At 53.7% G+C, this 27797-nt stretch overlaps 1 protein-coding gene across 1 annotated transcript; it reads right to left on the reverse strand.

The window, feature by feature from the left end:
- Positions 1–923: 923 nt before the first annotated feature.
- AIF1L (allograft inflammatory factor 1 like) lies at positions 924–27537 on the reverse strand. Its single transcript, XM_034929306.2, has 6 exons — positions 27333–27537; positions 27130–27191; positions 12406–12472; positions 9448–9489; positions 6164–6326; positions 924–3838 (listed from the first exon to the last, which is right to left on the reverse strand). Exons 1-6 carry the CDS (start codon positions 27361–27363, stop codon positions 3751–3753), a joined length of 453 nt encoding a protein of 150 aa, XP_034785197.1. The 5' UTR covers positions 27364–27537; the 3' UTR covers positions 924–3750.
- Between the last annotated feature and the right edge of the window lie 260 nt (positions 27538–27797).

The following is a 27797-nucleotide window of genomic DNA, read 5'->3' on the forward strand; positions in this document are numbered from 1 at the left end:
GTGCCACTGCACTCCAGCCTGGGTGACAGAGTGAGACTCTGTCTCAGAAAAAAAAAAAAAAAATATATATATATATATATATACACACACACACACACATACACATACATAATAATAATAATAATTGATGAGGTAAGGGAGGCACAGAGAAGTTGAGAAAATTCTCCAGTAGCCCTCAGTCAGAAAGTGGTGGTGACAGGATTAGAATTGAGATCGTCTGGATAAGGCTGACTGATGGTATTAAAGTCTGGATAAGGCTGACTGATGGTATTACAGTCCTTCATAGAATACATTTCTGTAGTGAATTATAAATGCTCTAGGACAGAGGCTCTTTTTTTTTTTCTTTTTTTTTTTTGAGATGGAGTCTCACTCTGTCACTCAGGCTGGAGTGCAGTGGCGCGATATCGGCTCACTACAAGCTCTGCCTCCCAGGTTCACAGCATTCTCCTGCCTCAGCTTCCCAAGTAGCTGGGACTACAGGCGCCCGCCACCACGCCCAGCTAATTTTTTGTATTTTTAGTAGAGACGGGGTTTCACCGTGTTAGCCAGGATGGTCTCCATCTCCTGACCTCGTGATCCGCCCACCTCAGCCTCCCAAAGTGCTGGGATTACAGGCGTGAGCCACCGCGCCCGGCCGACAGAGGTTCTTAACTTGGACCTCATGGGTTGGCTCCAGGGGGGTCGGATTGTGCCATTTACTGTTTGGCTTTCAGCACATTGCTTATCCAAGCCTACTTTTCAGTTGTGAAACAAGGATGACATAATAGAACCTGTCTCTTGCAGGGAGGTGGTTAGGATAAGTGAATTTCAGCTGTCTCAGACAAAAGGCACAGGACATGCTCATTTAATCTCTTACTATATTAGCTAGTTCGCAATTTGCTGAGCCCAGAACCAGCCCCAAAATACACCAATCAAGACGTTGGTAAGTTTGTCTGGTTTATTTGCAGTCTGTAGAGATGATATCCCAGTCCACGCGCACTCCCATGCACACACACACACATAACTTCATCCACCGGAATTTGCCCGACAAACCCTCCTCTGAGTCATAGGGACAAAGCCATACTTGGCAGTCCTCACGTTACTGGTTGCATTAGATTTGGTCTTTCAGAAAGAAGATGGTTGAAGTCCCAAGAAGCTGAGCCCTTAGCCAGAGAAGTAAGAGTCCTAGAACCAAGAGCCACAACCTGAAATAGATGCAGACTGCCCCCCACCCTCCTTCCAGGGACAACTCTTGAGACCCTCTCCTCCCAGGAGTTGAGTCCCAAGAAATGAAGGGACTGATGGGGTTTCCCAGGACACACGAGCCCCCACCCCCATTCAATGAGAAAACCCTCTCTTCTGCCATTTCCAGAAGCTGGGGCCACACCTGCTTGCTCTCCTCCCTTAAGGAGAATTCCTGCAGTCTTGTAGAACTGTGGAACTTACTGAAATAAGCCTGATTTGTTCTGTCTTCCTCTCTGAGTGAGGAACAGGGACACTGAATATGATGGGCAGTCAAGGAAAGCTTTATCTTCCTCAAAGGTCCCAGCCTGTCCCAGAGAGGAGAGGCAGTGAGGAGGGGTGAGGACATCTAATGATCTTGGGGAAAAAAAAAAACAAAAAACAGGGCAGGGTGGGGGTAGAAGTAGGATTTTCCATTTACAGGGAGGAATGTTTTGCTGGAGTTTAAACTTCAACTAGGCCTGTGTGCATTTGAAGCAGATCCTTGAGCTCAAGATCAGCCAGTCATGGCCAAATAACCTCATTCCTGAACTGGTTGAAACCAGTGGGTTAACCCAACCTGGCCATTTCCTCATGCCTTACCTGTTTTCCTTCCTCAATCTGCTATCAGAGGTGACTAAGGAGCTGCAGGGAACCCACGTTGGCTCCAACCACCAAGACTTCCCAGTCCTGTCCACTTAAGGTGTTGCAAAGGCTCTGCCAAGACTCTCACCCAGTCTTGGGCCCATCTAGGCCCCCCAGGACTGCAGGGAAGTCACCCCATACCTCCCCCTTCCTAACATTTATCTCATTGTCATTGTCTGGGTCTCACTTTCCTATTGGACTCTAAGTTCCATGAATCTGTCCATTTCATTATTGGATTCTTAACTGTTGGCCTACAGCAAGTGCTTAATAAATATGTTCAGTGAATAACTGTCTAAGTCCTGAGCAGGTAGGGTAAGAGACTTCAGAACACAGGTGGGGTTAAGGCTGAACACCCTGATCAGCCAAGATGGGGCTGACTTTGACATCTTCCTGCATGAATTACAAGAGGCAGCTTCAGAGGCCTGGTCTTTGCCCTAAGCCTGATGCTGACTTGAAGGCATGGGAGAGGGTGAATCCTGGACCAGGGTCTTCAGAGCAAGTGAAACCCTCTCCAAGTGTTGACCTTGGAGGCTGTCTCTTCCCAGCCCTTCCCTGTTCTCATAACTAACTAAGGCAGCCCACACTGGAAACGAGGTGTAGGCAGGGTCCCTGAACATCTGGGCCCCAGTCCAGGGCACCTCCCTCTGGAGATAAGCCTGACCTTGGGCAAGGCACTTAATCCCTGTGGGGCACCAGTCTCCTCACCTGTGAAATGAGAAGACTGGCCCAGCTACCCTCCAGGGTGCATTAGGGCTCTAAAATCCTGCGAGTCCATAAGAAAGGACACAGGTGACCCCAGTTCAATTCGCAAGCTCAAGGTTCTGAGAGATCTGGGGAGAGATGAGTTAGACCGTGTATACTGCACATGCCAGGACAACATGGGAGGACGTAAAGCTTATAATAGCAGGTCAATAAATATCTGGTGAATGAGTGAGTAAATGAATGAATTATGTGAGTAGGGTAGGAAGACAAATGAGAGAAGCAGAGTCAGGTTTCAAGCAGATTGGGGTCAGACAAGCAACCTTGTATTTCTCAGTCTTGGCTTACCAGTGCTGCTGACTTTGCCGTGAGCATTTTACTCCTCATTCTCCCATCCTGGTCCCCTCAGTATCCTCCCTAAAAGGTGGAACAGCACTGAGCTGACCTTTCCCCCCAAAACCCCAGGCCTCACTTCTACCTCCGAAGCCCTTTGCTGCCCCAGTAAGGGACAGTAGGGCTGCAGGCTGCCTCTCAGCTGCCTGCAAAGGTGTGGCCAGAGAGCAAGACTGGAGGGTTCCTTCTGGTACCTTCTTGAAGGGCTCACATTGCCAAGCTCCTTTCCTTCCCACCTTCACATCACTGAGGATGAGAAGAGGTGTGGAATGAGTGGGGATCAGCTGGGGCAGCGGGGCCCTGAGTGGCTGTGTCCTGGGTGACACCAGAGCACTGGAACCATGGCACTGTCCAAGGAAACCCGAAAGAAGCCCTGCAGCCTTGTCCCTACTCCATGGTCTTCTCAGAGTGGCCTGGGGTCCTCGTCAGAGCCAGGTCAGTGAGCCTGAACTTGGCTTGGAGACTTTCTGAAAGGATGGAGAGTGCTGGTTCCTCCAAGTGCGGGGAACACAGGCTGGAAGCCTCCCTGCCCTGGGCCTGCCCCCTCTAGTTTTTGGTTTGATGTCAGCCCTTCTGCACAGGGAGCGGGGAAGGAGGGAAGAAGAGAGGGAGGGGACCCAAGGCTCAGGATTCCCCGACCCAGAGCCCCTTTAAGGCAGATAATTTGTGCTTTACAAAGACATTGATGAAAACACAAACAAACCCTCAATGACCAAACAAATGAGAGAGAGAGAGATCACAGTGTGTCAAGAAGGGCAGCAAGATCGGGAGGGAGGTATGGGGTGGGAAGGCTGGGGAGTCCAGGCGGGGTCCTCAGGGCAGGCTAGCAATGTCTCTCTCTGGAGGGGGGCCAACTGGCTTGGGGCTGCTCTCGTTGGCTTTTCCTTCAAACATCATGACTCTGGTTTGGAGATGGAGAAAAGAAAAAAAGAAAGAAAAACAAGATTAGGATCCTTCCCTCATCCAGGGAAAGATCATCCCAGCCTCATGTCAGCAGGGTCCTCAACAGAATTTAAATCTGTTCTCCAGTGGAATCCTTGCAGAAGCCCAAGACAGCAGCTCCAAGGAAGGGGCTGCTAGTCCCATTTTACAGAGGAGAAAATGGAGGCGCAAAGTGGTGATATGACTCCTCAGAACCACACAGGCGGTCCAGGGCAGAGGCTGGGTGCGACTCCAGGCTTCTGACTTCTAGGCCATACCCTTCCCTTAACCACACTGCCTAGAGGAGGCTGAGCCAGGCCGGGCCATGCCTCTGCACAAAGATCTTCAAAAACCTGCCCACTGCTCTGAGAGTGGTGTCTGGGGAGTAGAGGGTAGGGGCTCAGCGTATAACCTCTAGGGCAACTGCCTAGATTCAAATGCCAGCCCTGCTACTTCCCAGCCGACTGGCTCAAGCAAGACACTTGACCTCTCTGATCCTTGGCGTTTCTCCCTGGAAGTGGGGTGCTAGAAGATCTGGCCAGACTGGACCGTGGGCTCATGGGCCAGGCACTCAGTCTCCTTGGGCCTCAACAAGCTCCTTTGTAAAATGAGACAGGTATATTTTACATTCGTACTTTTAAAAAAGTGAATCTTATTTCATAAAAGCCAAGTAAGTGTTATTTTCTGTTTTCTTTTTTTTTTTTTTCTCTTTTGAGACAGAGTTTCCTTCTTGCCCCCCAGGCTAGAGGGCAATGTCACGATCTCTGCTCACTGCAACCTCCGCCTCCTGGGCTCAAGTGATTCTCCTGCCTCAGCCTCCCGAGTAGCCAGAATTATAGGCGTGAGCCACGACACCCAGCTAATTTTTGTATTTTTAGTAGAAACGGGGTTTCACCATGTTGACCAGGCTGGTCTCGAACTCCTGACCTCAGGTGATCCACCGGCCTCAGCCTCCCGAAGTGCTGGGATTAAAGGCGTGAGCCACGGCACCTGGCAGAGTGTTATTTTCAGCTGTGACAAATGACAATGAGACTGTCCAGGGCAATGCTGTAACGCTCTTCAATGGGGCAGCACCCACAATGTGCTACCACGTAGTAGGTGTTTGCCATCAGCCACACAAGGCTGAAATCTTCATAAGTGTCATTTCACTAGCCCTCAGGACATCACAGAAGACATGATTATCACCCCTGTTTTATAGATGAAGAAACTGAGACTCACAGACCTAAGGTAACTTGCCCAGGGTCATTTTGGTAGCAAGTAACAGCATCAAGATGCAAACCCTGCCTCCCTTTGGGGCCAATTTTTGACTCTATTTTATGCTTACAAGCCTGTGGGGGTAGTGGAGGTGCTTTACAAATGGGGAAACTGCCAGGCATGGTGGCTCACGCCTGTAATCCTAGCATTTTGGGAGGCCGAGGGGGTCTGATCACTTGGAAGTCAGGAGTTTGAGACCAACCTGGCCAACATGGTGAAACCTCATTTCTACTAAAAATACAAAAATTAGTTGGGTGTGGTGGCGCACACCTGTAATCCTGGCTACTCGGGAGGCTGAGGCAGGAGAATCACTTGAGCCCAGGAGGCGGAGGTTGCAGTGAGCTGAGATCATGTCACTGCACTCCAGCCTGGGTGACAGAGCGAGATCTCAAAAAGAAAAAAAAAAAAAAAAGGAAAACTAAGGCTCGGAAAGTTTCAACAGATTTATCACCATTATCACCATCACCACCATCATCATCATCACAGTTGCCACTTACTGAGTACTGATTCTGCCTGACTCTGCTACAAGCTAACTTCCCCTGCAGGGTACATATTAATATGACCATTTGGGCCGGGTGTGGTGGCTCATGCCTATAATCCTAACATTTTGGGAGGCTGAGGAGGGCAGATTACCTGAGGTCAGGAGTTTGAGACTAGTCTGGCCAACATGGCAAAACCCCGTCTCTTCTAAAAATACAAAAATTAGCCAAGCATAGTGGCGCATGCCTGTAATCTCAGCTACTAGGGAGGCTGAGGCAGAAGAATCACTTGAACCCAGGAGGCAGAGGTTGCAGTGAGCCAAGATCACACCACTGCACTCCAGCCTGGGCAGTAGAGTAAGACTCCATCTCAAAAAAAAAAAAAAAAAAAAAAAAAAAAAACAATTGACAGATAAGGAAATCAGGATCAGGAAAAGTAAGTACCTTGTCCAGCAGGTCGCACAATGAGTTACCTACTAGGTGGGGAATGGCTGGGGTGCCCAGAGCCAGGGGCCTCTCTGCACAGAATGATTTTGCCTTTAGAGGTCCCAGGGGAGGAAGGAGGTACTCACAGCTTGAGGACAGCCGACCGTTTCCCCAGCATCATGTTCACAAAGTCTCGGTAGGATATAGTGTCACTGACCCCTCCTGTCACCTCTGAGATCATCTTCTTCATCTCCAGGTGGGTCTTGGGGACACCAAGCTTCTCCATCATCCTCTTTAAAGACATCAGGTCTGCCGGGGGAAAAGCAGATCTGTTAAGTGGATATGGGCTGCTGGGGCTTAGCAGGGAAGCTGGGAAAGCTCCACTCGGGCACCCCACGCCTAGAAGCTTGGCGTCTGCACTCCTTCTCTAGGGAGGAGGAGCCCATCACACCCTCCCTGCTCTCTTTGGAGGCCGTATAGGCTAGTGGTTAGTGACCTGGGCTTCTAGAGTCAGACGGGCTTGCATTGGCATCGAGCTCTGCTATTCCTGGCTCTGGGATCTGGGGCACACTACTTAACCTCTCTGAACCCCTGCTCCCACCAATGGTGGAACGGGTGGATGGGATCATTCAGGGATGTCTGTGCAGGAAGCACCGGCCCAGAGCACTTTCTTCACACCATGACTGTGGGCTCTGCTATTTCCTGCAGTTAGGGTGGGCTGGGTGCCCACTCTCCCGCTGCCCGGGGAGTTATGCCCAGTGTGGCAGGGTCAGGAAGTCAGGCATTGAAAGTCACTCTGCTGGGTGCCGAGTGGCAGGTGGCTTCTCCCCACGTGCCACTCCTGTCCTGCTGTCCTAGGGCTCTGCCCCGGCTGGAAGGGAGAGGACGCCAAAAATATCCCACAGAGCAGGAAAACCAACAAAAGAACAAAATTCAAGAAAAACAAGGGAGGCCCCAGAATGTCACTCCAGCCCGAGGCGGTGCTGTCTCTGACCGCCCAGCTCCCACCAAGATCTGAGGCAATTTCCTTTGGATTGTTCTTCAGTGAACAATGGGTCATCTAAGGATGGCAGGAGAGGGCTGGGGTAGGGACCATGGGCCGTGGCGCAGCCAATGCTCCTCCTGGCAAGGCAGGCGGGACTGGGGCCAGGCCCAAAGGTGCCAGGATGTCCACGCATTCAGAGAGAGCTGGGCAGCCTTCTCCAGGAAAGGGGGAAAGGGCTGCACACGCACTGCCAGACTCTGAAGTTGGCAGGACCTTTCTCGGGCAGTTCGGCAAGATGCTTCAAAAGCCTTTGACCCAGTGTCCCCTTCCTGAGATTTCCTCTACAGAAATAACCAGGGAGGTGAACAAGCACTCATGTACAAAGAGGTTCTTTACAGGATTATCAATAATAGTTAAAATTGGAAGGCATCCAAATGGTCCACACAAAGGCATCGGCTAAACAAATTAGAATCCATTCCTACAATGCAACCATTAACTATATTTCAAAAGAAAAATCAGCTGGCGCCATGGCTCATGCCTGTAATCCCAGCACTTTGGGAGGCCGAGGCAGGCGGATCACTTGAGGCCAGGAGTTTGAGTCCAGCCTGGCCAACATGGTGAAACCTCGTCTCCACTAAAAATACAAAAATTAGCCGGGCGTGGTGGTGCGTGCCTGTAATCTCAGCTACTTGGGAGGCTGAGGCAGGAGAACCGCTTGAACCTGGGAGGCTGAGGATGCAGTGAGCCAAGATTGCGCCACTGCACTCCAGCCTGGGCAACAGAATGAGACTATGTCTCAAAAAAAGAAAGAAAAATCAATAATAAATCAAAATACTCACCATTGTTTTATTTCACTTATTTTTTCTGGCCGGGCTGACCAATAGAAAGTTATTTTTTTCAAGAAGGCTCAAAAATGATATAAAACAGCTTTTGTGATTAGAATAAAGAGTGGAAGGCTAGAAACGGAAATGTTTGTAGCAGTTACTTCTGGGAGGTGGGGTTGTGGGTGATGCATTTTTGTCTTTTTGTCTTGCTGTGTTTCCCCAATTTTTTTAATGATGAAAATGTGTTTATTTGATAAGCCAAATTTTTTTTTTTTTTTTTTTTTGAGACGAAGTCTTGCTCTTGTCCCCTAGGCTGGAGTGCAATGGTGCGATCTGGGCTCACTGCAACCTCCACCTCCTGGGTTAAAGCGATTCTCCTGCCTCAGCCTCCCGAGTAGCTGGGATTACAGGCATCTGCCACCACGCCCGGCTAATTTTTGCATTTTTAGTAAAGATGGGGTTTCACCATGTTGCCCAGGCTGGTCTCGAACTCCTGATCTCATGTGATCCGCCCGCCTTGGCCTCCCAAAGTGCTGGGATTACAGGCGTGAGACACTGTGCCTGGCCAAATTTTCTTTCTAAAGAAAAAAAAATGATCAAAATATTCTAAAGGGAGAAGAAAAGAGAGAGGACAGAGGAAGAGGAGTAGAAATGCCGGTGGCAGCATCAATCTGAGATGCAGGATGAAATGGAAAAGGGGGAAACTGTTCAGAAACCAACGGCTGGGCCCTGGTTCACTGCCAGTGTTCCATGTAAGCAAGTCATTTCACCTTTCTTTTTGCTTTTTTTTGAGACAGAATCTCGCTCTGTCACCCAGGCTGGAGTGCAGTGGCACAATCTTGGCTCACTGCAACCTCCGCCTCCTGGGTTCAAGCAGTTCTCCTGCCTCAGCCTCCCGAGTAGCTGGGATTACAGGCACCCACCACCACACCCAGCTAATTTTTGTATTTTTAGTAGAGATGGGATTTCGTCATGTTGGCCAGGCTGGTCTTGAACTCCTGACCTCAGGTGATCCCCACGCCTTGGCCTCCCAAAGTGCTGGGATTACAGGCTTGAGCCATGGCGCCCGGCCCATTTCACCTTTCTGAGTCTTGCTTTCCTCATCTGTAAAATGGGGATAATTAAACCAGCCTTAACCACTTCTTTGTGGGTGAGGTCCAGGTATGGTCTCCTACCAGAACGTAAGTGCCAGTAGCTGCACAGCAGGATGCAATAAGGAGAGAATCAACGTATATAAAAGCAACTTGTCAACTGCCGAATGACATACAATGGAAAGATAGACTTCAGGGCCACTGAAATGCCAGCCAGGGGGCCCAGGGCCTGTCCACCCTGAGTGTCTCCAGCCCTGGGCAGGTGTGGCACCCTCTGTCCTGAGTCCCCGTAGCACCTGGGGTGGGAGGCTGAGGTGTGGTTGGGGAGGGAAGCAGTAGGGGATGAAAGGGTCTGGAGGAGTCTGAGGGCAGTGGTGCCAGGGCAGAAGGCAAGGGGCTGGGGCTGGCTCGGCGCAACATATTCACCAGCCTTCCGGACTGCCCCATGCCCCTCACCCGCACAGAGGGTCCCTCAAGCCCTCTACCCACTTAACACCCTCCTCCCTAAACACACTCAAGGCTTCACTCACCAATCTCGCCTTCATTGTTCAGGTCAAACTCCATGTACTTCTCTGGAAATCACAGAGCAAAAACTAGCATTAGTTTGGAAGCAGCGTCTCCCTGCGGGGACCCAGTGGCTCCCTTGTGGGCAAATGACCGTGTCCTCAGGAGTCTGAACCACCTCCCGCACCCTACCAAGGGTCTTGACCTGAGTCCCCCATCCGCTGAGCCACGGCCTCTGGGGAAAGAGCTCATCCTGCCTGGACTACTCTCCTAGAGGTGCCACGAGGGAAAGATGGCTGGGGGCCACTCTGACCCTCTTACCAGGAGGGCAGCTGCTTTCTCCCGGGTCCCCAGCAGCACAGACCAGCTGCATCTGAGTTAGTAGCAAAGTGACTAGCTCTGATTCCCTGCCCCAGGATTCTGGCTCATGGGTGTGGAAGGACAGGGTGGGGGCAGGCATGGGTGTGCTTTTTAGTGTCCCAGGCAGTTCTGATGGGCAACCGGGTGTGGGAACCACTGATTCAGGGGACCTGTGATTCTGAAACCAGGAAAAAGGCCTGCCCTAGCCCACAAAGTGGACATACAGTTTCCCGGGGTACACAGACCATCACCTCAAACCTCACACACAGACTGAGTTATACTTCCCTGATCAAGGAGTCCAGGAAAACTTCTAGCAGTGAGGGAGGATGTCGGAGCAGTGGGCTTGGTATGTTCAGATGGGAGCAGTGTGTCAAACGGACCGTGGGGCCTCTGCAGGTCACCCCTGCCCCGGCAGAGCGGGGCCCTCATGGTCCATCCTGCCCCACAAGCAGCCAGCAGAGAAAGCCGAGGCCCTCCTGCAGGCTGTGCTGCCCCTGCCCACTCCCTGCCTGCTCCAGCTCGCTGCCCCTCTGCCTGGAATGTTCTCCCAAGTATTCTCAACACCCTTCCTCATGGCTTCAGGGATCCCCACCCTTTCTTTTTCTTCTTTTTTTTAGAAGGAGTCTTGCTCCGTCTCACTTTGTCACACAAGCTGAAGTGTAGTGGCGTGATCTCAGTGGGGGATATACAGCTCACCTAGGGCAGAGTTGGGACTTGAACCCATGTTAGTCTGGCTCCAAAGCCCCTGTTCTTAACCATTATGCTTTTTTTTTTTTTTTTTTTTTTTGAGATGGAGTCTCATTCTGTCACCAAGGCTGGAGTGCAGTGGCTTGATCTCAGCTCACTGCAACCTCTGCCTCCTGGGTTCAAGCAATCCTCCTGTCTCAGCCTCCCGAGTAGCTGGCATTACAGGCACCCACCACCACATACAGCTAATTTTTGTATTTTTAATAGAGATGGGGTTTTGCCATGTTGGCCAGGCTGGTCTTGGACTCCCGACCTCAGGTGATCCACCCACCTCGGCCTCCCAAAGTGCTGGGATTACAGGTGTGAGCCACCGTGCCTGGCTTCCCCACCCTTTCAAAATTGCACCCCCTCCCCACAGCTGAGCACTCCTGTCCTCCCTCCCTCATTTCTCACTGAAGCACCTACCACAGTCTGCTCACCTTGTATTTCCCGGCTCTCTGTTTAGTCTCCCACCACCTCTCACACCGCCCCCCGAGCTAGAACACAGGCTCCCGGGTGGGAGCTGCCTTTTACGTTCACCATGGTGCCCCTGGCCTGGAATGGTCCTGGCACATGTACAGGTGCGCATTTGGAGAACAAATGAGTGAATGATGTAACTTCCTGTCTGGCCCAACATTCCAGTGAAGACAAGTAGAAAGGGTGCCAGAGCCCTGAGACCCGTGCCTCCTCCCAGAGCCACCCCTGGGAGTGGCCACGCTGGTATGCAGACAGAAGGGAATAGACTGCTCTCTTTTTCACAGCTCTCCTACAGGTGGCTGGGATGGGGTGGGGTCAGGAGTGTCTTTTACTATTTCCCTTCTCTCTTCTTCATGTAAAAAGCATCATAGCGTAACAGTTAAGAGCAGGGGCTTTGGAGCCAGACCGACATGAGTTCAAGTCCCAACTCTGCCCTAGGCGAGCTATGTGTCCCCATGCCAACAACCCCGCCCTCCAAGCCAGAGTTTCTCCATCTGCACATTAACAAGTGCGCCATCTTCCTCCAGGCCGATTGGGGTAATGTGGGGAGCTCGCCACGCCGCACGAGAAGTGCTTCACACAGGCCGACGTCCAACAAATGCCAGCTGTTATTAATATGATTAGCCCTAGATGTCCAGCCTAAGGACAACTGGAAGTGATTTGAGGAACACTTGGCCAAGTTCTTTGCCCCGGAGCCGGGAGGATGCTCACACTGCAAACACTTCGGAGGGGCCGAATGCAACCTCCAGGATATTTTCCATGACAGCCCAGGGCTCCTGCGCCTAAGTGCCTCCCCTGGCAGGGAAGGTGGGTCTGCGCTGCCCCCTATGTGCCCGGCTCCTCTCCTTTCGAGGTGCTGGCTGGGAACCAAGCGCCAGGGCCCCAAACAGAGGGACCTTTATGCTGCCCCTCTCCCCGCGCCGGCTCCCAGGCCCTGCTTTCTTTTCATCCCGTGCTGCCGGGTTTCAATGGGCAGAAACTCTGCCCCCCTGTCCCACTGCGGCGACACAAACGTCCATTCTCCGCAGGGGCTCCTGAGATGCTCTGCTGGGGAGGGGGAGAGGCAAGGCTTGCTCACAAAGAGCTGATTGTGTGCGGGGCCCGGGAGTGACGGGGCCTGGGCAGCGGCGGACGGGAACCAGCCTGAGCCCCGTGGGCAGTGAAGGGAGAGAGAGGGGCAGGGCCAGGACCGGGCTGCAGGCGAGGGGTGACGGGGCCCGCAGGAGCAGGGAGGCAGGTGGAGGGGCCTCCCCCCACCTCTCAGGGGGTCCCTGTCTCCAAGCCTTCTCCAGGAAGAAGGGCATTCTGGACAAAACAGGGCCACAGCCTAGTCCTGTGGGGCTAAGGGGTCCTGTGTGCAAGGATGAGGGGCCAGCCCACCTCCCCCAGGAATAAATGCAGGGCAGCCCGCCCCAGCTTACCTTTGAAGGCTGTGAGCTTTTCTGGAAGGTTCTCTTCATCACTGTACTTCTGGTCACAGAGAAACTCCTACAGAGGTGAGAGGACAGTGCTGAGCAAGGGATTGGGGACAGAAGTCACCCACACATGGGCCCACTGTCCGGAGGCCTTCCCTCCTATCGGGTAACCAGGTGCGACCAGACCCAGTTTGTCCCTTGTTCACCCCGGCTTCCTGTCGCCCCTTGGAGGCAGATCTGCACTGGCCGCCCTGTGGGTAGGAAGTTTGCCCAGCAGCTTGGGGAGGCCCCAGAGGGTTCACTACGGGTGACTAAGCCCTCCAGCCAGCAGCTACATTACCAATGCTGGGACCCGTGCCCCTCCCCCAAGACACCCCAGCTTCAGATCCGAGAAGCTGTGAGCTCCAAAGACAAGCCCCTGGTTCCATCATTAACTTCTTAGGAATGTGATCCTGAGCTCATTCATTCCTGCCTGAACTTTTTTTTTTTTTTTTTAAGAAGTCTTGCTCTTGTCCCCCAGGCTGGTGTGCAATGGCGCGATCTCAGCTCACTGCAACCTCCACCTCCTGGGTTCAAGCGATTCTCCTGCCTCAGCCTCCCCAGTAGCTGGGATTACAGGCGCCTGCCACCATGCCCAGCTAATTGTTGTATTTTTAGTAGAGACGGGGTTTCACCATGTTGTCCAGGCTTGTCTCGAACTCCTGACCTCAGTTGATCTCCTCCCCCCACCACCCCCCGGCTCAGACTCCCAAAGTGCTGGGATTACAGGTGTGAGCCACCGCGCCCGGCCCTCCCCACACTTTTATTGCCTTATCTACCAAATGAGAATCATGATCTGCTTCTTGAGTTTGTATAGAAATCCAGTGAGGCCAGGTGCGGCGGTTCACGCCTGTAATCCCAGCATTTTGGGAGGCCAAGGTGGGCCGATCACCTGAGGTCAGGGGCTCGAGACCAGCCTGGCCAACATAGTGAAACCCCGTCTCTATAAAAATACAAAAATTAGTTGGGCGTAAAGGTGGGCACCTGTGATCCCAGCTACTTGGGAGGCTGAGGCAGGAGAATAGCTTAAACCTGGGAGGTGGAGGTTGCAGTGAGCTGAAATCGTGCCACTGTACTCCAGCCTGGGAGACAGAGAGAGACTCCATCTTAAAAAAAAAAAAAAGAAAAAAGAAAAGAAAAAAGAAATCCGGTGAGAGTGTGAATTCGTCGTCTCTGCTCTAACGGGAAAATGACTGTACACTTACCCTCTCACCTGTTTCCTCACCTGTAAAATGGGGGTTTTAATCTCTGGCCTGCCTTCCCTTCAGATGCTTGGAGAGACTCAAATGAGTCCTTTCAGAACCAGATGGGCGGGGTGGGGAGGACTGGACACTAACAATGGCCTCCGGGGTGACGCCCTTACCTATGTGATCTCTTCACATCTCCTAGGAGTCCCAAGAGGGAGCTATTGTTATTATTATTTTGAAACAGGGTCTTGCTCTGTCATCCAGGCTGGAATGCAGTGATGCAATCTCAGCTCACTGTAACCTCCACCTCCCGAGCTCAAGTGATCCTCCCACCTCAGCCTCCTGAGTAGCTGGGACTACAGATGGGCGCCACACCACGGCTGGCTTATTTTTGTATTTTTTGTAGAGACAGAGTTTCACTATGTTGCCCAGGCTGGTCCCAAACTCCTGGACTCAAGTGATCTGCCCGCCTCGGCCTCCCAAAGTGCTGGGATTACAGGTGTGAGCCATGGCGCCCAGCCAGTAGCTACTATTATTATACCCATTTTGCAGGTGAGAAAACTGAGGCTCATAAGCCAGAGCTTCAACTCGGCTCCATCTCATTTGGAGCCTGCATCCTTAGCCCCTATACTTAAAGGTGGGCAGATTGCAGGTGTTCATCTGGCCTGGTCTCTGACCTTACAGCAAAAAGCGACCAATGAGGGAACACCTGCCAGATACAGCGCCAGGTAACTTATGTACCTTGCGGCTAATCTTTCAGCAGCCCTGGAACCTGTATTCAGATGGGGAAGCACAGGGCCTGTTCCCCTCCTACCACTCGAACTCTGCAAATAACCCCTCTTCTTTGGAGCTTCCATTCTTTTTTTTTGAGACGGAGTCTCGCTCTTGTCACCCAGGCTGGAGTCCAGTGGCGCAATGTTGGCTCACTGCAACCTCTGCCTCTCAGGTTCAAATGATTCTTGTGCCTCAGCCTCCCAAGTAGCTGGGCCTACAGGAGTGTGCCACCATGCTCGGCTAATTTTTGTATTTTTAGTAGAGACGGGATTTTACTATGTTGGCCAGGCTGGTCTTGAACTCCTGGCCTCATGTGATCCGCCCACCTCGACCTCCCAAAGTGCTGGGATTACAGGTGTGAGCCACTGAGCCCGGCCAGTGGACCTTCCATTCTTCATTACTGAGCTCACCGGACATGGACATTGCTCCTCCATTCATTCATTCATTCATTCATTCATTCACTCATTCAACATTCTGGGGGGACACAGTGCACACTGCACTGCACTAGCATCAAGGGAGCAGAGGAGACCATGGTGAATATGACAAGGTCCTTATCCTGAAATTACAGAAAGCTGGTGTTTAAAATGATGTGCAATGTCACCCACATTAATCACTTGACCTACTTCCTAATACATGATGGCCAAGTCTGTTCTTACATATCTCTTAGGACAGAGAACTCACTACCTTCCTAATCTATTGTTGCAAACTCCTAAGAGGCTTCAAGCAGAATAGAGGATGACAAGAACTAACTGACTATAAAGCAATCTGGGTTTGGATCTCAGTCTCCCTTTTTACTAGCTCTAAAATAGGTTCAATAGTACCCACTCCTTGGGCACTGGGCTCATAGTTCAGCTCTCAATGAGCAACAGATAAGATTATGAGTATGAGGCAGAATATAGCCCCTTCTATGGCTCAAATTTCTCCACATTAACTCAGCACCCCTTGACCACAGGAGAAACCTACCTGGCAACAGGGCTTCCCTCACTGGGTTGGGAGAGGGGTCTGGCTGTCCTGTAGCTTTTGGTAAAACATTGGCTGTAGCAGACACTGTGCTATCTCACTAAATCCTCACAGCCACTATTATTCCCATTTTACAAGTTAAAACATGAGGATGAGAGGGGTTAAATACCACATCTAAAGTCCATAGACAGGCCAAACGCAGTGAGTGGCTCACGTCTGTAATCCCAGCACTTTGGGAGGCCGAGGTGAGCAAATCCCTTGAGGTCAGGAGCTCAAGAACAGCCTGGCCAACATGGTGAAACCCTGTCTCTACTAAAAGTCCAAAAATTAGCTGGGCATGGGGGCGTGTGCCTGTAATCCCAGCTACTTGGGAGGCTGAGGCAGGAGAATCACTTGCACCTGGGAAGTGGAGGTTGCAGGGAGCCGAGATTGTGCCACTGCATTCCAGCCCGGGCCACAGACTCCATCTCAAAAAAAAAAAAAAAGGTTCACAGACAGCTAAGGAAGGTTGGTTTCGAATCTGGGTCTATCTGACTCCAGGACCTGTGTCCTCCTGCACCTGGGCAGAGGGCAGTCCCAGGGCCTATGGGGTCTTGCTGGCTTGGCCACAGCCTTACTCCAGGCCTCATTGCAATGCACTGGGCACGGCCCTGCCTCCACTTAGCTGACGCTAGATCCTTCTTCGGCAGCCTGGGAGGCCGCCCTTCTCCTAGTTGGCTCTGTCGAGGACTTCCTTTCCTCTTGGCTCCCTCTCATAGCTCTTCGGCACTGCTCCCTCACCCCATCCTCTGCCCAAAAGGAGGACAATTAACTTTTGTCTGTGACTGTGAGCAAACCAGGCACCTCCCAGGGTCCCAGATCCCATATCTGCCCAGTGAAGGGACATATTAGATCAGTGATTCCCAGACTTTGGGGTCACGCAGACATGAAACATTTTTAAAGGCGGGGCAGAGGGGCGCACTAATATACGAGTGCCAACTTTTTATTTTGCCAAGTAAAGACTTTTTAAACAATGGCCATTGACTGTTGCCATGAGTTCAGAAAAGAACATTTCATAAAAGTAGGAAGTTCACCATCTCTGAATGTTTAAATGGAATCCATTCAGCCTAGGTCCAACTCGCCACAGTGACCCTGCATTTCCTTCACTTTACCAAGAACTAGAGAACCTTCCTGGGGAGGCACAAGAGCACCAACATCTGGGAACCTCTGGGGAGAGATTTGGAGGGCCTGTCCCAGCCCCTGGGGTCTGGTTGACCAGAAATCCTGCCTCAGCCTGGACCGACCAGCCCTAGAGATCCAGTTTTACTTGGGCCACTCTGTAGGTGGATGGGTGCAAGTGGAAGGACATGGTCCCTGGCCTTAGAGACAAATTGCACACAGACAGACACAGACCAACCAGGCAGGGATGAAGAGCAAGGCCACCTGCACAGCATGAATGGCAGCAGTGGTTGGGAAGATTGCCCTGGGCTGCACCCTGCACTAGCTGTGCACCCTGCCTGGAGTCCACAGATCTGCGTGGTTCTCTCCCTCACCTCCTTCAAGCCTTTGCTCAATGTCACCTTGTCTTTTTTGTTTTGTTTTATTTTTGTTTTTTGGGACGGAGTCTCACTCTGTCGCCAGGCTGGAGTGCAGTGGCGCGATCTCAGCTCACTGCAACTTCCCCCTCCCGAGTTCAAGCAATTCTCCTGCCTCAGCCTCCCCAGTAGCTGGGACTACAGGTGCACACCAACACGTCCAGCTAATTTTTGTTTTAGTAGAGATGCGGTTTCACCATATTGGGCAGTTCGGTCTCAAATTCCTGACCTCAGGTGATCCGACTGCCTCGGCCTCCCAAATTCCTGGCATCACAGGCGTGAGCCACCACACCCAGCCTCAATGTCACCTTCTCAATGCGGCCGACCCTATTTATTCTTTGTTGGCACGATCACAGCTCACTGCAGCCTCGACCTGCCTGGGCTCAAACAATCCTCCCACCTCAGCCCTCCAGAGCAGCTAGAACTACGGGTGTATGCCACCACACCCGGCTAATGTTTGTATTTTTTGTAGAGATGGGGTCTCCCTCTGTTGCCCAGGCTGGTCTTAAACTCCTGGGCTCAAGTGATCTGCCTGCCTCGGCCTCCCAAAGTGCTAGGATTATAGGCGTGAGCCACCATGCCCAGCCCTGTCCACCCTGTTTTTTACTGCTGCCTGCCCACTTCAGCTGCCCCGACTTCCAATCGCCCTTAACCAGCTCCTTAGGATGGGTCACCTCCAAACATGATTTCCACTGCCACTGCTTACTGAGGTTACCACACCCTCTCTGCCTCCCCGGCTAGAATGTAGGTTCCGCATAGCAGACGCTCAACAAACACATGCAGGATGAGCGGAGGAGTTGAGACTCAGGTTAACTAACTTGCCTGAAACAGCAGAGCCAGCAAGCGGCTGTGCTGGGAACATGAGATCCTCTGTAGCTGCGGCTCCCTCCCTGCACAGTACTGAGGAGGAAGTGGGTATCAGGAGGCAGCTGGGAGGAGGCAGGGCCCCAGCCACAGGTTTAGCATCGAAGTGCCCAGCATACAGTAGACACTCAATAAACATCTGTTGAGGAGCCTGAGGAGGGAGGATCACTTGAGGCCAGAAGTTTGAAGTCAGCCTGAGCAACATAGGGAGATCCCATCTCTACAGAAAATTTAAAAATTAGCTGGGTGTGGTGGTGCGTGCCTGTAGTCCCAGCTACTTGGGAGGCTGAGGCTGGAGGATCACTTGAATCCAGGAGGTGAAGGCTGCAATGAGCTTTGATTGCACCACTGCCAGCCAGACCCTGTCTCTAAAAAAAAAAAAAAAAGCAACAACAACAACAACAAAACATCCATTGAATGAATGGACAGGCCTGCCATTCGGTCCAGTTATTTTCTCCATCCTCACCCCTGCAACGATCAGGCAGCTTTGCAAAAGTGTGCCCACGCATGACAGAGACTGGAGGGGCTTAGGGTTTGGAATCCTATTTTTCCTTAGAGCCAAAAATGACAAATGCAGCCCAGTGTGGTGGTTCACGCCTGTAATCCCAGCACTTTGAGAGGCCAAGGCAGGCGGATCACCTGAGGTCAGGAGTTCAAGACCAGCCTGGCCAACATGGTGAAATCCTGTCTCTACTAAAAACCACACGCACCTGTAATCCCAGCTATACTCGGGAGGCTGAGGCAGGAGAATTGTCTGAACCCGGAATGTGCAGGTTGCAGTGAGCTGAGATCACGCCACTGCACTCCAGCCTGGGCCACACAGTGAGACTTTGTCTCAAAAAACAAAACAAAACAAAACATGACAAATGCTTGGGCCACAAGTGACCAGGGTGGGAGAAGCAGCTGAGCTCCTCATGCGTGGGCAGCCCTCACTGGCCCTGGGATTAGGGCAGCTGTGCTGACCATGCCTGGGTAGGGAATGGGGGAGCCCGGCGGGCAGTGGCAGGAACAGGACTCCACCAGCCAGGCTGCCATGCCTGCTCCACCTCTGAGCTTTGGATTCTTGGTTCCTGCTCATGTACCACCCACAGCTCCCTCCCTGCAGGCATCCTCCCCCCGTCCCTGCCCAAGGCACAGGTACCCTGTCTTTCCAGGACCCCTGGCTGCCCTGACCCTGGGTCCATAGGCAGAGGAGACAGAGACAGAAGCCACCCCAGGTGTTTGGAAGAAAAGCAAAATAAAGAAAAAAAAAAGGGCAGACTGGAGCCAGAATGCCTGAGTTTGAATCCACTTCATGGCTGCATGAAATTTTTTTTTTTTGAGACAGAGTCTCGCTCTGTTGCCCAGGCTGGAGTGCAGTGGCACAATCACAGCCCACTGCAACCTCAACCTCCTGGGCCCAAGCAGTCCACCCATCTCAGCATCCCAAAGTGCTGGGATTACAAGTATGAGCCACCGCACCCGGCCAGCAAATACTAAATAAATGTTAGCTATTTATTATTTTTTTCTAATACTTATGCCCATACAATCAGCTTATAACCGCCATAGACCCTCACAGACTATTCAGCAGATTAGGAAGGAGGCCCCCTCCCCGTGGAGTAGGCCAGTTATGATTTCTCTCTCCTCTTTCCAGGTATCCCCATTTGACAGATGGGACAACTGAGGCCCAGAGAGGTTGCTCAACTTGCTCAGGATTGCCAAGTTTTAGCAATTCAAGGTCTATGCCTGCCCCAAACAAGAAGGTAGCCTGGCTGCAGGTTTCTGGGCAAAGAAAGTCAATACTGGGAGTTACCTTTCCTCTTCGGCAGCTGCAGGAGGTTATTCCAGAGGCCAGGGAACCACTTTATAGCCCTCCAGGGAGATGTGGGGGTAGGCGGTTTATTCTATCCCCTATCCTCCTCACACAATCTAACCCACTGTCCCCAAAGACAAGTTTTTCCAGCTGCAGAAAGTAGAAAGTGCTGGGGTGGGGGAGCAGGTGTGAGAGGTGCAGGGGGCCTCTGGGCCCTGAAAGTGGCTATTGACATGCAGAAGGGCAGGCCTGGAGGCCACAGTGGCCTGATCAGTCCCTAGCAAAGGGCCAGGAAATGCAAGCAGGCAGGAGCTGGGGGTGACACACAGGCAGCTGAGCCCACTTCTCAGTCCCCGGGGACCAGAGCATCCAAGGCTGGGGCCTGGGAGGTGGCAGAGCTGTTAAATTATCCACCCAGCCACAGAACCAGAAGGGACTCCTCACAGCGTTCAGCTTGCCCTCCTTGTTCAATAGCTGGGAAAACCGAGGTGCCAGAAGGGACAGGCCTTGCCCAAGGTCACAACAGTTGAAAACGTCACATCATCTCTCTGAGCCCAGGGTGTGTAGGACATAGGGGATAGCTTGCCAGGGTTGCCATTCCAGCTCTAGCACATACTAGCTCTGTGGCTCTGGGCAGGGCCACTTTACCTGTTTACCACTCTAGGCCTCAGTCTCTTCATCTATAAAGTGGGCTTATCTATCAAGTGGGATCATAATGATATGTAGAACCTCCTCACTGAGTTGCTGTAAGGAATTTTTTTGTTTGTTTGTTTTGTTTTGAGTCAGGGTCTTGCTCCATTCCCAAGCCTAAAGTGCAGTGGCACGATCTGCAGGATCACTGCAGCCTCAACCTCACAGACTCAAGCTATGCTCCTGCCTTAGTGCCTGGCCTGCGGTAAGGATTAAACGAGCTAATTGCACAGAAGGAGCCTGGCTCCTAGTACACTTGCTAAGTGTTCAAAATTATTATGTCTTAGGATCATCCAAACTCGAGCCACATCGAGAGGCAGGTGTGTGCGGGGGAAGGGCAGGGAAAGAACATCACCAACCGACCATTCTGTGCTCCTCCGTGATGCCCTGAAGTCCTCCTGGCAAGCGTTGGCCCACTGGCCATCCCTCAAGGGCAAGATTTGCTTTGTCCTCAGCCCCCGGCTGACCTGGCAGTGATGGGCCATCCAACCTGCCTGAATCCTCCCATCTCAGTCCCCAATAGCATCTGTTCACTGCCGCCTTTCCTGGTCACCTACAGCCTCTGATGCTCGCCAGAGTCCCCCAAGCCCATCCCAGCCTCCAGCGAGGCCCCCAAGTGCTATGCCCAGGAGGGGCTGTTTCCAAACCCATCAGAAGCTGGCAGCCCCTGCCGTGCCTGTCCTCAAAAGCCCTCCCGCCTGCCTGCTCCTCGCTGACTTAACTCCTTTCTGGGCTGGTACCTCTAGCACCTTCTGGCGAACCCTTGCTCCTGGCCCTCCAGGCTTGTCTTTCTGTATCAGCTGCAGCAGAATTTTGGGGTGGGCGGATATCACCATCTTGGAGGCCATCCAAGGGGCTGGTGGCTCAGGCCTTGGACAAGAACTCCAAGGACAGGAAGCACCATGCCGGGGCGTAGGACCTCTGACGCAGCCCACAGGCTCTTAAAGGGCCAGGGCCAGGCCACAAGTGGTGCTGGCACCTGGCGAGTAGCAGAAGCCTGTAATGTGCACCCAGAAGGACAGCGGGTTCACATTCCCCACTGCAGCCCTGGGCCTCATTCAGATGCCGCATCCTCGCCAACAGATGGGGCAGCTAAAGAAAAACTCCCAAGCAGCTACGCAATAAAGCACACCCTGCAGAAATTCCATCTCCAGCTTCCTGTGATATGGCCACACCAAGGTCATAACTGGTTGGACCTGCAGGGGACACTGAATCCTCAGAGGCTCACGTGGCCACTTATCACCATCTCCCTTATAATATATTAAGGAAGAGCAAGAGAGATGGGTGCCCAGCAATGCCAGCTGCATACATTCGCCTGGGCAGGGACAGAGTGGCACTGCCAGGTACATAGGAAAAAAGACACACCTGCACACTTGCCTGGGTCAGGTCTCAGAGGCCCCCCATTGCTGGGGGAAGGGCAGGGGATATATACACCCCTGGGCAGAGATACCCAGCCTACCCTGCCCAGCTGCCTTCCCAGTGCAGATGACATGTGGCTTCTGAAAAAAACATCAGGGGCCAGGCGCAGTGGCTCATACCTGCAATCCCAGCACTTTGGGAGGCCAAGGCGGGTGGATCACTTGAGGTCAGGAGTTCGAGACCAGCCTGGCCAACATGGTGAAACCCTGTCTCTACTAAAAATACAAAAATTAGCCGTGGTGGTGGGCACTTGTAATCCCAGCTACTCGGGAGGCTGTGGCAGGGGAATCGCTTGAACTTGGGTGGCAGAGGTTGCAGTGAGCCGAGATCATGCCACTGCACTCCAGCCTGGGTGACAGAGTGAGACTGTCTCAAAATGAAAAACAGTGAAACAAAACAAAAAACCATCAGGTACCTAAATGTGACAAGGAATGCTGAGTGCCCTTCATTCGACCCAGGAGGGCTGGACCATTGGGACAGTAGCCAGAGATCCTAATCGATATAAGCAAGAGAGGCCTGTGTCATAGCTAGGCTGCAGCCACCTGGTGACAGGGGCCAGGGTGACTGGGTTTGAATCCCAGATCTGCCACTTCCTGGCTGGGTGACCTTGCAGGTGACTTCATCTAGCTAAGCCTGTTTCCTCATCTCTAAAATGGAAGTCAAGGCCCGGCACAGTGATGTATGCCTGTAATCTCAGCACTCTGGGAGGCCAAGGTGGGCAGATTGCTTAAGCTTAGGAGTTCGAGACCAGCCTGGGCAACATGGTGAAACCTTGTCTCCACACACACAAAAAATTAGCTTGGCATGGTGGTGCACGCCTATAGTCCCAGCTACTCAGGAGGCTGAAGTGCAAGGATCACCTAAGCCCAGGAGGTCAAGACTGCAGTGAGCCGAGATCACACCACTGCACTTCAGCCTGGGCAACCCAGTGAGACCCTGTCTCAAAAAAAAAGGAGTCATGACAATCCTTATCCCATGGGGCTGTCTGCAGATTCTCACCGTGCATCTATCTGCTGGGGTGCCCTGTTGCGGGGTCAGCGAGATGATGAATGTCAATCTGTGGGCATGGAGCACAGCCACAGCTCATTACTGTGTTGAAGATCTCACCTGTTGGCCGGGTGTGGTGGTTCACACCTGTAATCCCAGCACTTTGGGAGGCCGAGGGGGGCGGATCACGAGGTCAGGGGTTTGAGACCAGCCTGACCAATATGGTGAAACCCCGTTCTACTAAAAATACAAAAATTAGCCGGGCGTGGTGGTGCACGCCTATAGTTCCAGCTACTTGGGAGGCTGAGGCAGAAGAATCGCGTAAACTTGGGGGGTGGAGGTTGCAGTGAGCCGAGATCACGCCACTGCACTCCACCCTGGGTGACAGAGCGAGACTCCATCTCAAAAAAAGAAAGAAAGAAAAAAGACCTCACTTGCTAGCCAGCTCATGTGGCAGCCCTCACTGTCCCCTGAGCGCCTCCTGCTAAGTCCCAGGGCACAGCCACCCTGAGGGGCAGCCCCCCCAGCCCCACTGCTTCTCTCTGTCCCTGTGGGAAGCTGGAGAAAATCTCTCCCATTGCCATATAAGGCCATGCCTGGCTGGCCTGGGGTCACCAACCATGCCATCAGGGCTCGGGGAATGCCAGCTATGTAGGGGGAGTAGGAGGTGCTGGCCAGTTCTGCCCACTCCAGTAGTGCTGCTATGTACACACGTGCATGCACATACAAACACACAGCGCATGGAGCTGGGGGCGGGCACGCAGCAGGAGGCCCAGCCAAGCTGAGCGATTGAGAAAATAGGCTGGGTTCAAGTCGAGGCTGTTTAAACCCAGGCAGTTTACCCAGCCTCTCTGAGTCTCGTTTTCTCAAAAATGGGAGCAACAATACTCCCTGGGTTAGAGTGAGCATTCGCAAGATAATGCCCACAGTGCACCTGGCACAGGACGGGCACATACCAAGTGTTCAGAAAACTACAGCAAAAACTAAAGTGAAACCAAAAAGAGGTGCATTTTCATGCGGCTCCCCCACCTCCCTTCCTCTACTGGGATTTCTAGGCCCATTAGAGTCTCCTATTTTTACTCTTGAATCCCTTATAATAACAATAGCTAAGGCAGGGTATGGGGGCACATGCCTGTAGTCCCAGCTACTTGAGAGGATGAGATGGAAGATTGCTTGAGCTGGGGAGGTTGCAATGAGCTGAGATTGGGCCACTGCACCCCAGCCTGGGCAACAGAGTGAGACCCTGTCTCTGTTAACAACAACAACAACAAAAAGCTAAATTTGGGCGGGGTGGGGTGGCTCACGCCTGTAATCCTAGCACTTTGGAAGGCTGAGGCGGGCAGATCACCTGAGGTCAGGAGTTCGAGACCAGCCTGACCAACACGGTGAAACCCTGTCTCTACTAAAAATACAAAAATTAGCTGGGCGTGGTGGCGAGCGCCTGTAGTCCCAGTTACTCGGGAGGCTGAGGCAGGAGAATCGCTTGAACCCGAGAGGCGGAGGTTGCAGTGAACTGAGATCACGCCACTGCACTCCAGCCTGGGTGACAGAGACTCTGTCTAAAAAAAAAAAAAAAAAAAGCTAAGGCTGAGCTACCCTGCCCCTCTGGAAGCTGGCCTACACCAAGGGAGGAGAAAGGCCCCAAAGGGAACTAGGTATTGGCCCAGAGAAGCCCCTAGATCTGCCAGCCAAGCTGGGCTGTGCCCCAGGCAGCAGCCATGGCGGTGCCCAAGCTGCCTGGCACAGAAGCAGGGCTTTGGCAGTGAATCCTGGGCTTAGCCCAGGCCCCCAGAATCCACACTCCAGTGGAGCAGTGAAGCTGCACCCCAAAGGAAGGCAGTCCGGGCTGCCAGCACAATTCTGCCTACAATCCACCTAGCTCAGGCCCTCTCCACTGCCCCCATGGCCGTGGGTGAACCAATTCAGATTCTCACACAGAGTGACTCCCCCACAGTCCGCAAAGAGCTTCCATCCACTTCCATCGGTTAACTGTTGCAGGGACTCCAGAGGGGCAGAGATCCCTGCTCCCATTTCAGGCTGGGGAAGGCGAGGTTCTGCTGGGCTAAGCAACCAGCATGAGCCAGGGCGGAGTATCTTCCACTCCCTGCACCTTGAGGCCACGAACAAAGAAACTGTCCTGATAGCTATCAGGGCCGCAGCCAGCTCTCCTGGGTGCTTTACATAGATTGTCTCACTGAAAAAATCACAACCATTATCTTTTTGGAGAAGGAGGCTCAGAGAGGTGAGTGGCTTGCCCAGAGTCACAGATCAGTGCTTGTGGGTACCTCATGACTAAACTGGTGGGGCCACCCTGCTCCACTGTGGTGAAGCAGCTCAAGCTTCCCGTGTGATCCTGGTGCCTCCTTCCTACAGGGCCCCAGATCCTGGGCCTCAGCAGCCCTACAGCGGCCAGGCTGTCGTGGTGGGTCTCAGTACAGCGTCTTGGCAGGGGAAGGACGCTGGGCTGCAAGCTCTGTCACTGGCTTCTGCGTGGCCTTGGGTCAGCTGCTTGCCCTCTCTGGGCGCTGTCCTGAGGTGGTTAGACCACAGCTCCTTCCTGCTCACTTTCCCTAGTCCCAGTGCTGCCCAGATCAGCCCCTGACAGCTGTAAGTCCCTCGTCTTTCTAAGCCAAGCTAGTCGGCTTCCCAAAACAACCCTGGAGCCGCCCCCTCCCCCCACCCACCTCCCCAAGGGCGAGGTTGGCCCCGCCCTCTTAGCTCTTCTGGCTTGTCCAACCATGGTCACCTCACCCCCATCTCCAGCTGTCTGTGGCTCAGGGTCCCGCTGGCTGTGGGTGGCTCCAGCCAGCTCAGAACCCGCCTGGCCAAGTGACCCAGGGGGCTATATGAGGTCGGGGTTCCAGCCTTCTGTCCAGAGGGCTAGAGCAGCCAAGCCCCAGGCTGGGCGGGCACACAGTGAACTGGGAAGGAGCCCAGCAGGGATCCGAGACCCCTGAGCACCCCAGCCAGATGTCCGGGCAACCTTCCAGCTGTGCTCAAGATGCCCCCAGGAAGCAGGGTGAGGGTGGCGGTGAGGAGGCCGGAGCTTACCTGGAGGGGGAACCCTGAGGTCCCCAGAGCCCTGTAGCTGGGGACTGAATGGGAGTCCTGTAGCCAGCAGACAGAAAACAGACAGGCTGCCTACATCCAAGCAGTCCAAGAAAACCAAGGGGGAATCAAGGCTGCACACTGCTGGCAAGAGGCAATACCACAACCTGGCCCCAGGCTCGGACCCGCCTCCCACAGCCTTCTCGGGCTCTGCTGACCTCACCAGCGGCCCACTTCCAGACTGTCAGCTGGGCTTAGACCCTGGGTGTCCAGGGGACCAGAGGAGCCTGCAGGGGGAATGCCAAGCCTTGTTTCAGCGGGCGTGCCTCTGCCACCAGTTAAGAAGGAAACTGGGAGACATCCACCTCAGGAAATAATGCTAGTTCTGTGAGTGCTTCCTGAATGCTGGGTGCTGGGCCATGCAGGCCACGGGCCTTCCCTCTCTGAGCCTGCACAATGCCCTGCTTGGAGATGAGAGGCCCTTTGCTGAGGACCACAGAGCTGGCACACAGTGGAGGCCAGATCTGAGCCCAGGTCTTGCAGAACTTTAAAGCCACTGGCTGTGCTGCCTTTGAGCTTTGGCCAACCCAGACAAGTCTTGATATCGTTCCTTATCTTCTAGAATCTATGCAAATTTATGGAGCTCTCACTGGATGCCTGGCAACAACAGGAAGGATTTCTTTCGAGAAATCCACCAGGACCAGCAAGAAAAGCATTGAATCCCTTAAGGCAATCTTTCCTGAAAGTTGGAGTGAAGAGGAGTGGTGTGTTTGACGGAGGCGGGAGGCTGGAGACCACGGGGAAGTGCCAGGATCTCTACGCCCATCAGAGTCTTCTATTTGTACTTTTGAATCCCTTACAACAACAATAGCTAAGGCCAGGCGTGGGGGCACATGCCTGTAGTCCCAGCTACTCGGGAGGATGAGGAGGGAGGACCGTTTGAATCCCAAAGGTGGAGGCTGCAATGACCTGAGATTGGGCCACCGAACTCCAGCCTGGGCGACAGACCAGCAAATGATCCGGAGCCTGTGTTCTGAGCTGGAGAGATCACTGGCCTGGGGCCCTTCCCGCGCCAAATCCTTGGGCTGCTCCCAAGCGGGCTTGCGGGGAGCCACGAGCCGGCTGGCATCCGAGCTCCTGACCCGGCCCCACCTCCCCAGTCCCCAGTTGCAAGAGTAACAACTTGCAACCCGAGACCGGAGGCGGGAGGCGGAGGCGGACCTACCTGGAGTCGGAGGCGACGGGGCTGGGGGCGGAGGGAGGCACCTGAGGGAAGCCCAGGGGAAGGGAAGGAAGAGGGTAGATCTGGAGGCGGGCACGGCCTCGCGGACGGAGAGGTGGCACCCGCGCAGCGCGCGGCTCGGGACTCGCGTGCTGCCCTGGGCGCGGGGCTTACCCGGTTGATCTCGGCCAGCCTCCTCTCCTGCCGGGCTTTGAGCAAGCCGAACGCCTTCCCTCCTGGAGGAGACAAAGAGGCGGCCTGGGAAGCGGGGTCCTCTCCGGGCCACGCGCCCCCGTCCCCGCCCGCTTCCCGCGCGCGGTGGACCCCGCGGTCCGCCCGGCGCGCACAGGTGGCTGCTCGGGGACGGCGGCGCCTACCTTGGAACCTGTTGCTGAGCTCGCCCGACATGGCGAGCGCGGGGCTCCCGCCGGCTCCAGGCTTCGCGGACGCGGCGAGGGACGAGGAGGAGGCACAGGCGCCTGGTCCGGGCTCCGGCTAGCTGCGTGTGGCCGCGGGACCGAGGGGCGGAGGAACGGCGCGGGCGGCCGACACACCCCTCCCTCCGCTGCCGGCCCCTCCCTCCCTCCCGCCTCGCCCCTCCCCTCCCGCCTCTCCCCTCCCCTCCCGCCTCTCCCCTCCCCTCCCGCCTCCCGCTCCGCGGGCTTCAAAGCGGCTATTATGCGGGACGCTGAGCCCGCCGGCCGACCCCTCTGCTGGAGGACGCGGAAAGTGCAAAGCGCGGGGCGGCCGCAACCCTCCTCTCTGCCCCTCCCCGGACCTCAGCAAGTCCCTGCCACAGAAATGAAATGCGAGGATCTTAGCATGAACTCCACGGGGGTGGT

Source organism: Pan paniscus, chromosome 11 (assembly GCF_029289425.2).
Source record: "Pan paniscus chromosome 11, NHGRI_mPanPan1-v2.0_pri, whole genome shotgun sequence".
Classification (NCBI taxonomy): domain Eukaryota; kingdom Metazoa; phylum Chordata; class Mammalia; order Primates; family Hominidae; genus Pan; species Pan paniscus.

Coding starts and splice junctions, on each gene's coding strand:
- AIF1L (XM_034929306.2), bottom strand. CDS start 27,363: ATGTCGGGCGAGCTCAGCAACAGGTTCCAAG. Junction 27,192..27,332: donor GCTCAGCAACAGGTTCCAAG/GTAGGCGCCGCC, acceptor TGTCTCCTCCAG/GAGGGAAGGCGTTCGGCTTG. Junction 3,839..6,163: donor CGGTCGGCTGTCCTCAAGCT/GTGAGTACCTCC, acceptor TCTCCAAACCAG/AGTCATGATGTTTGAAGGAA.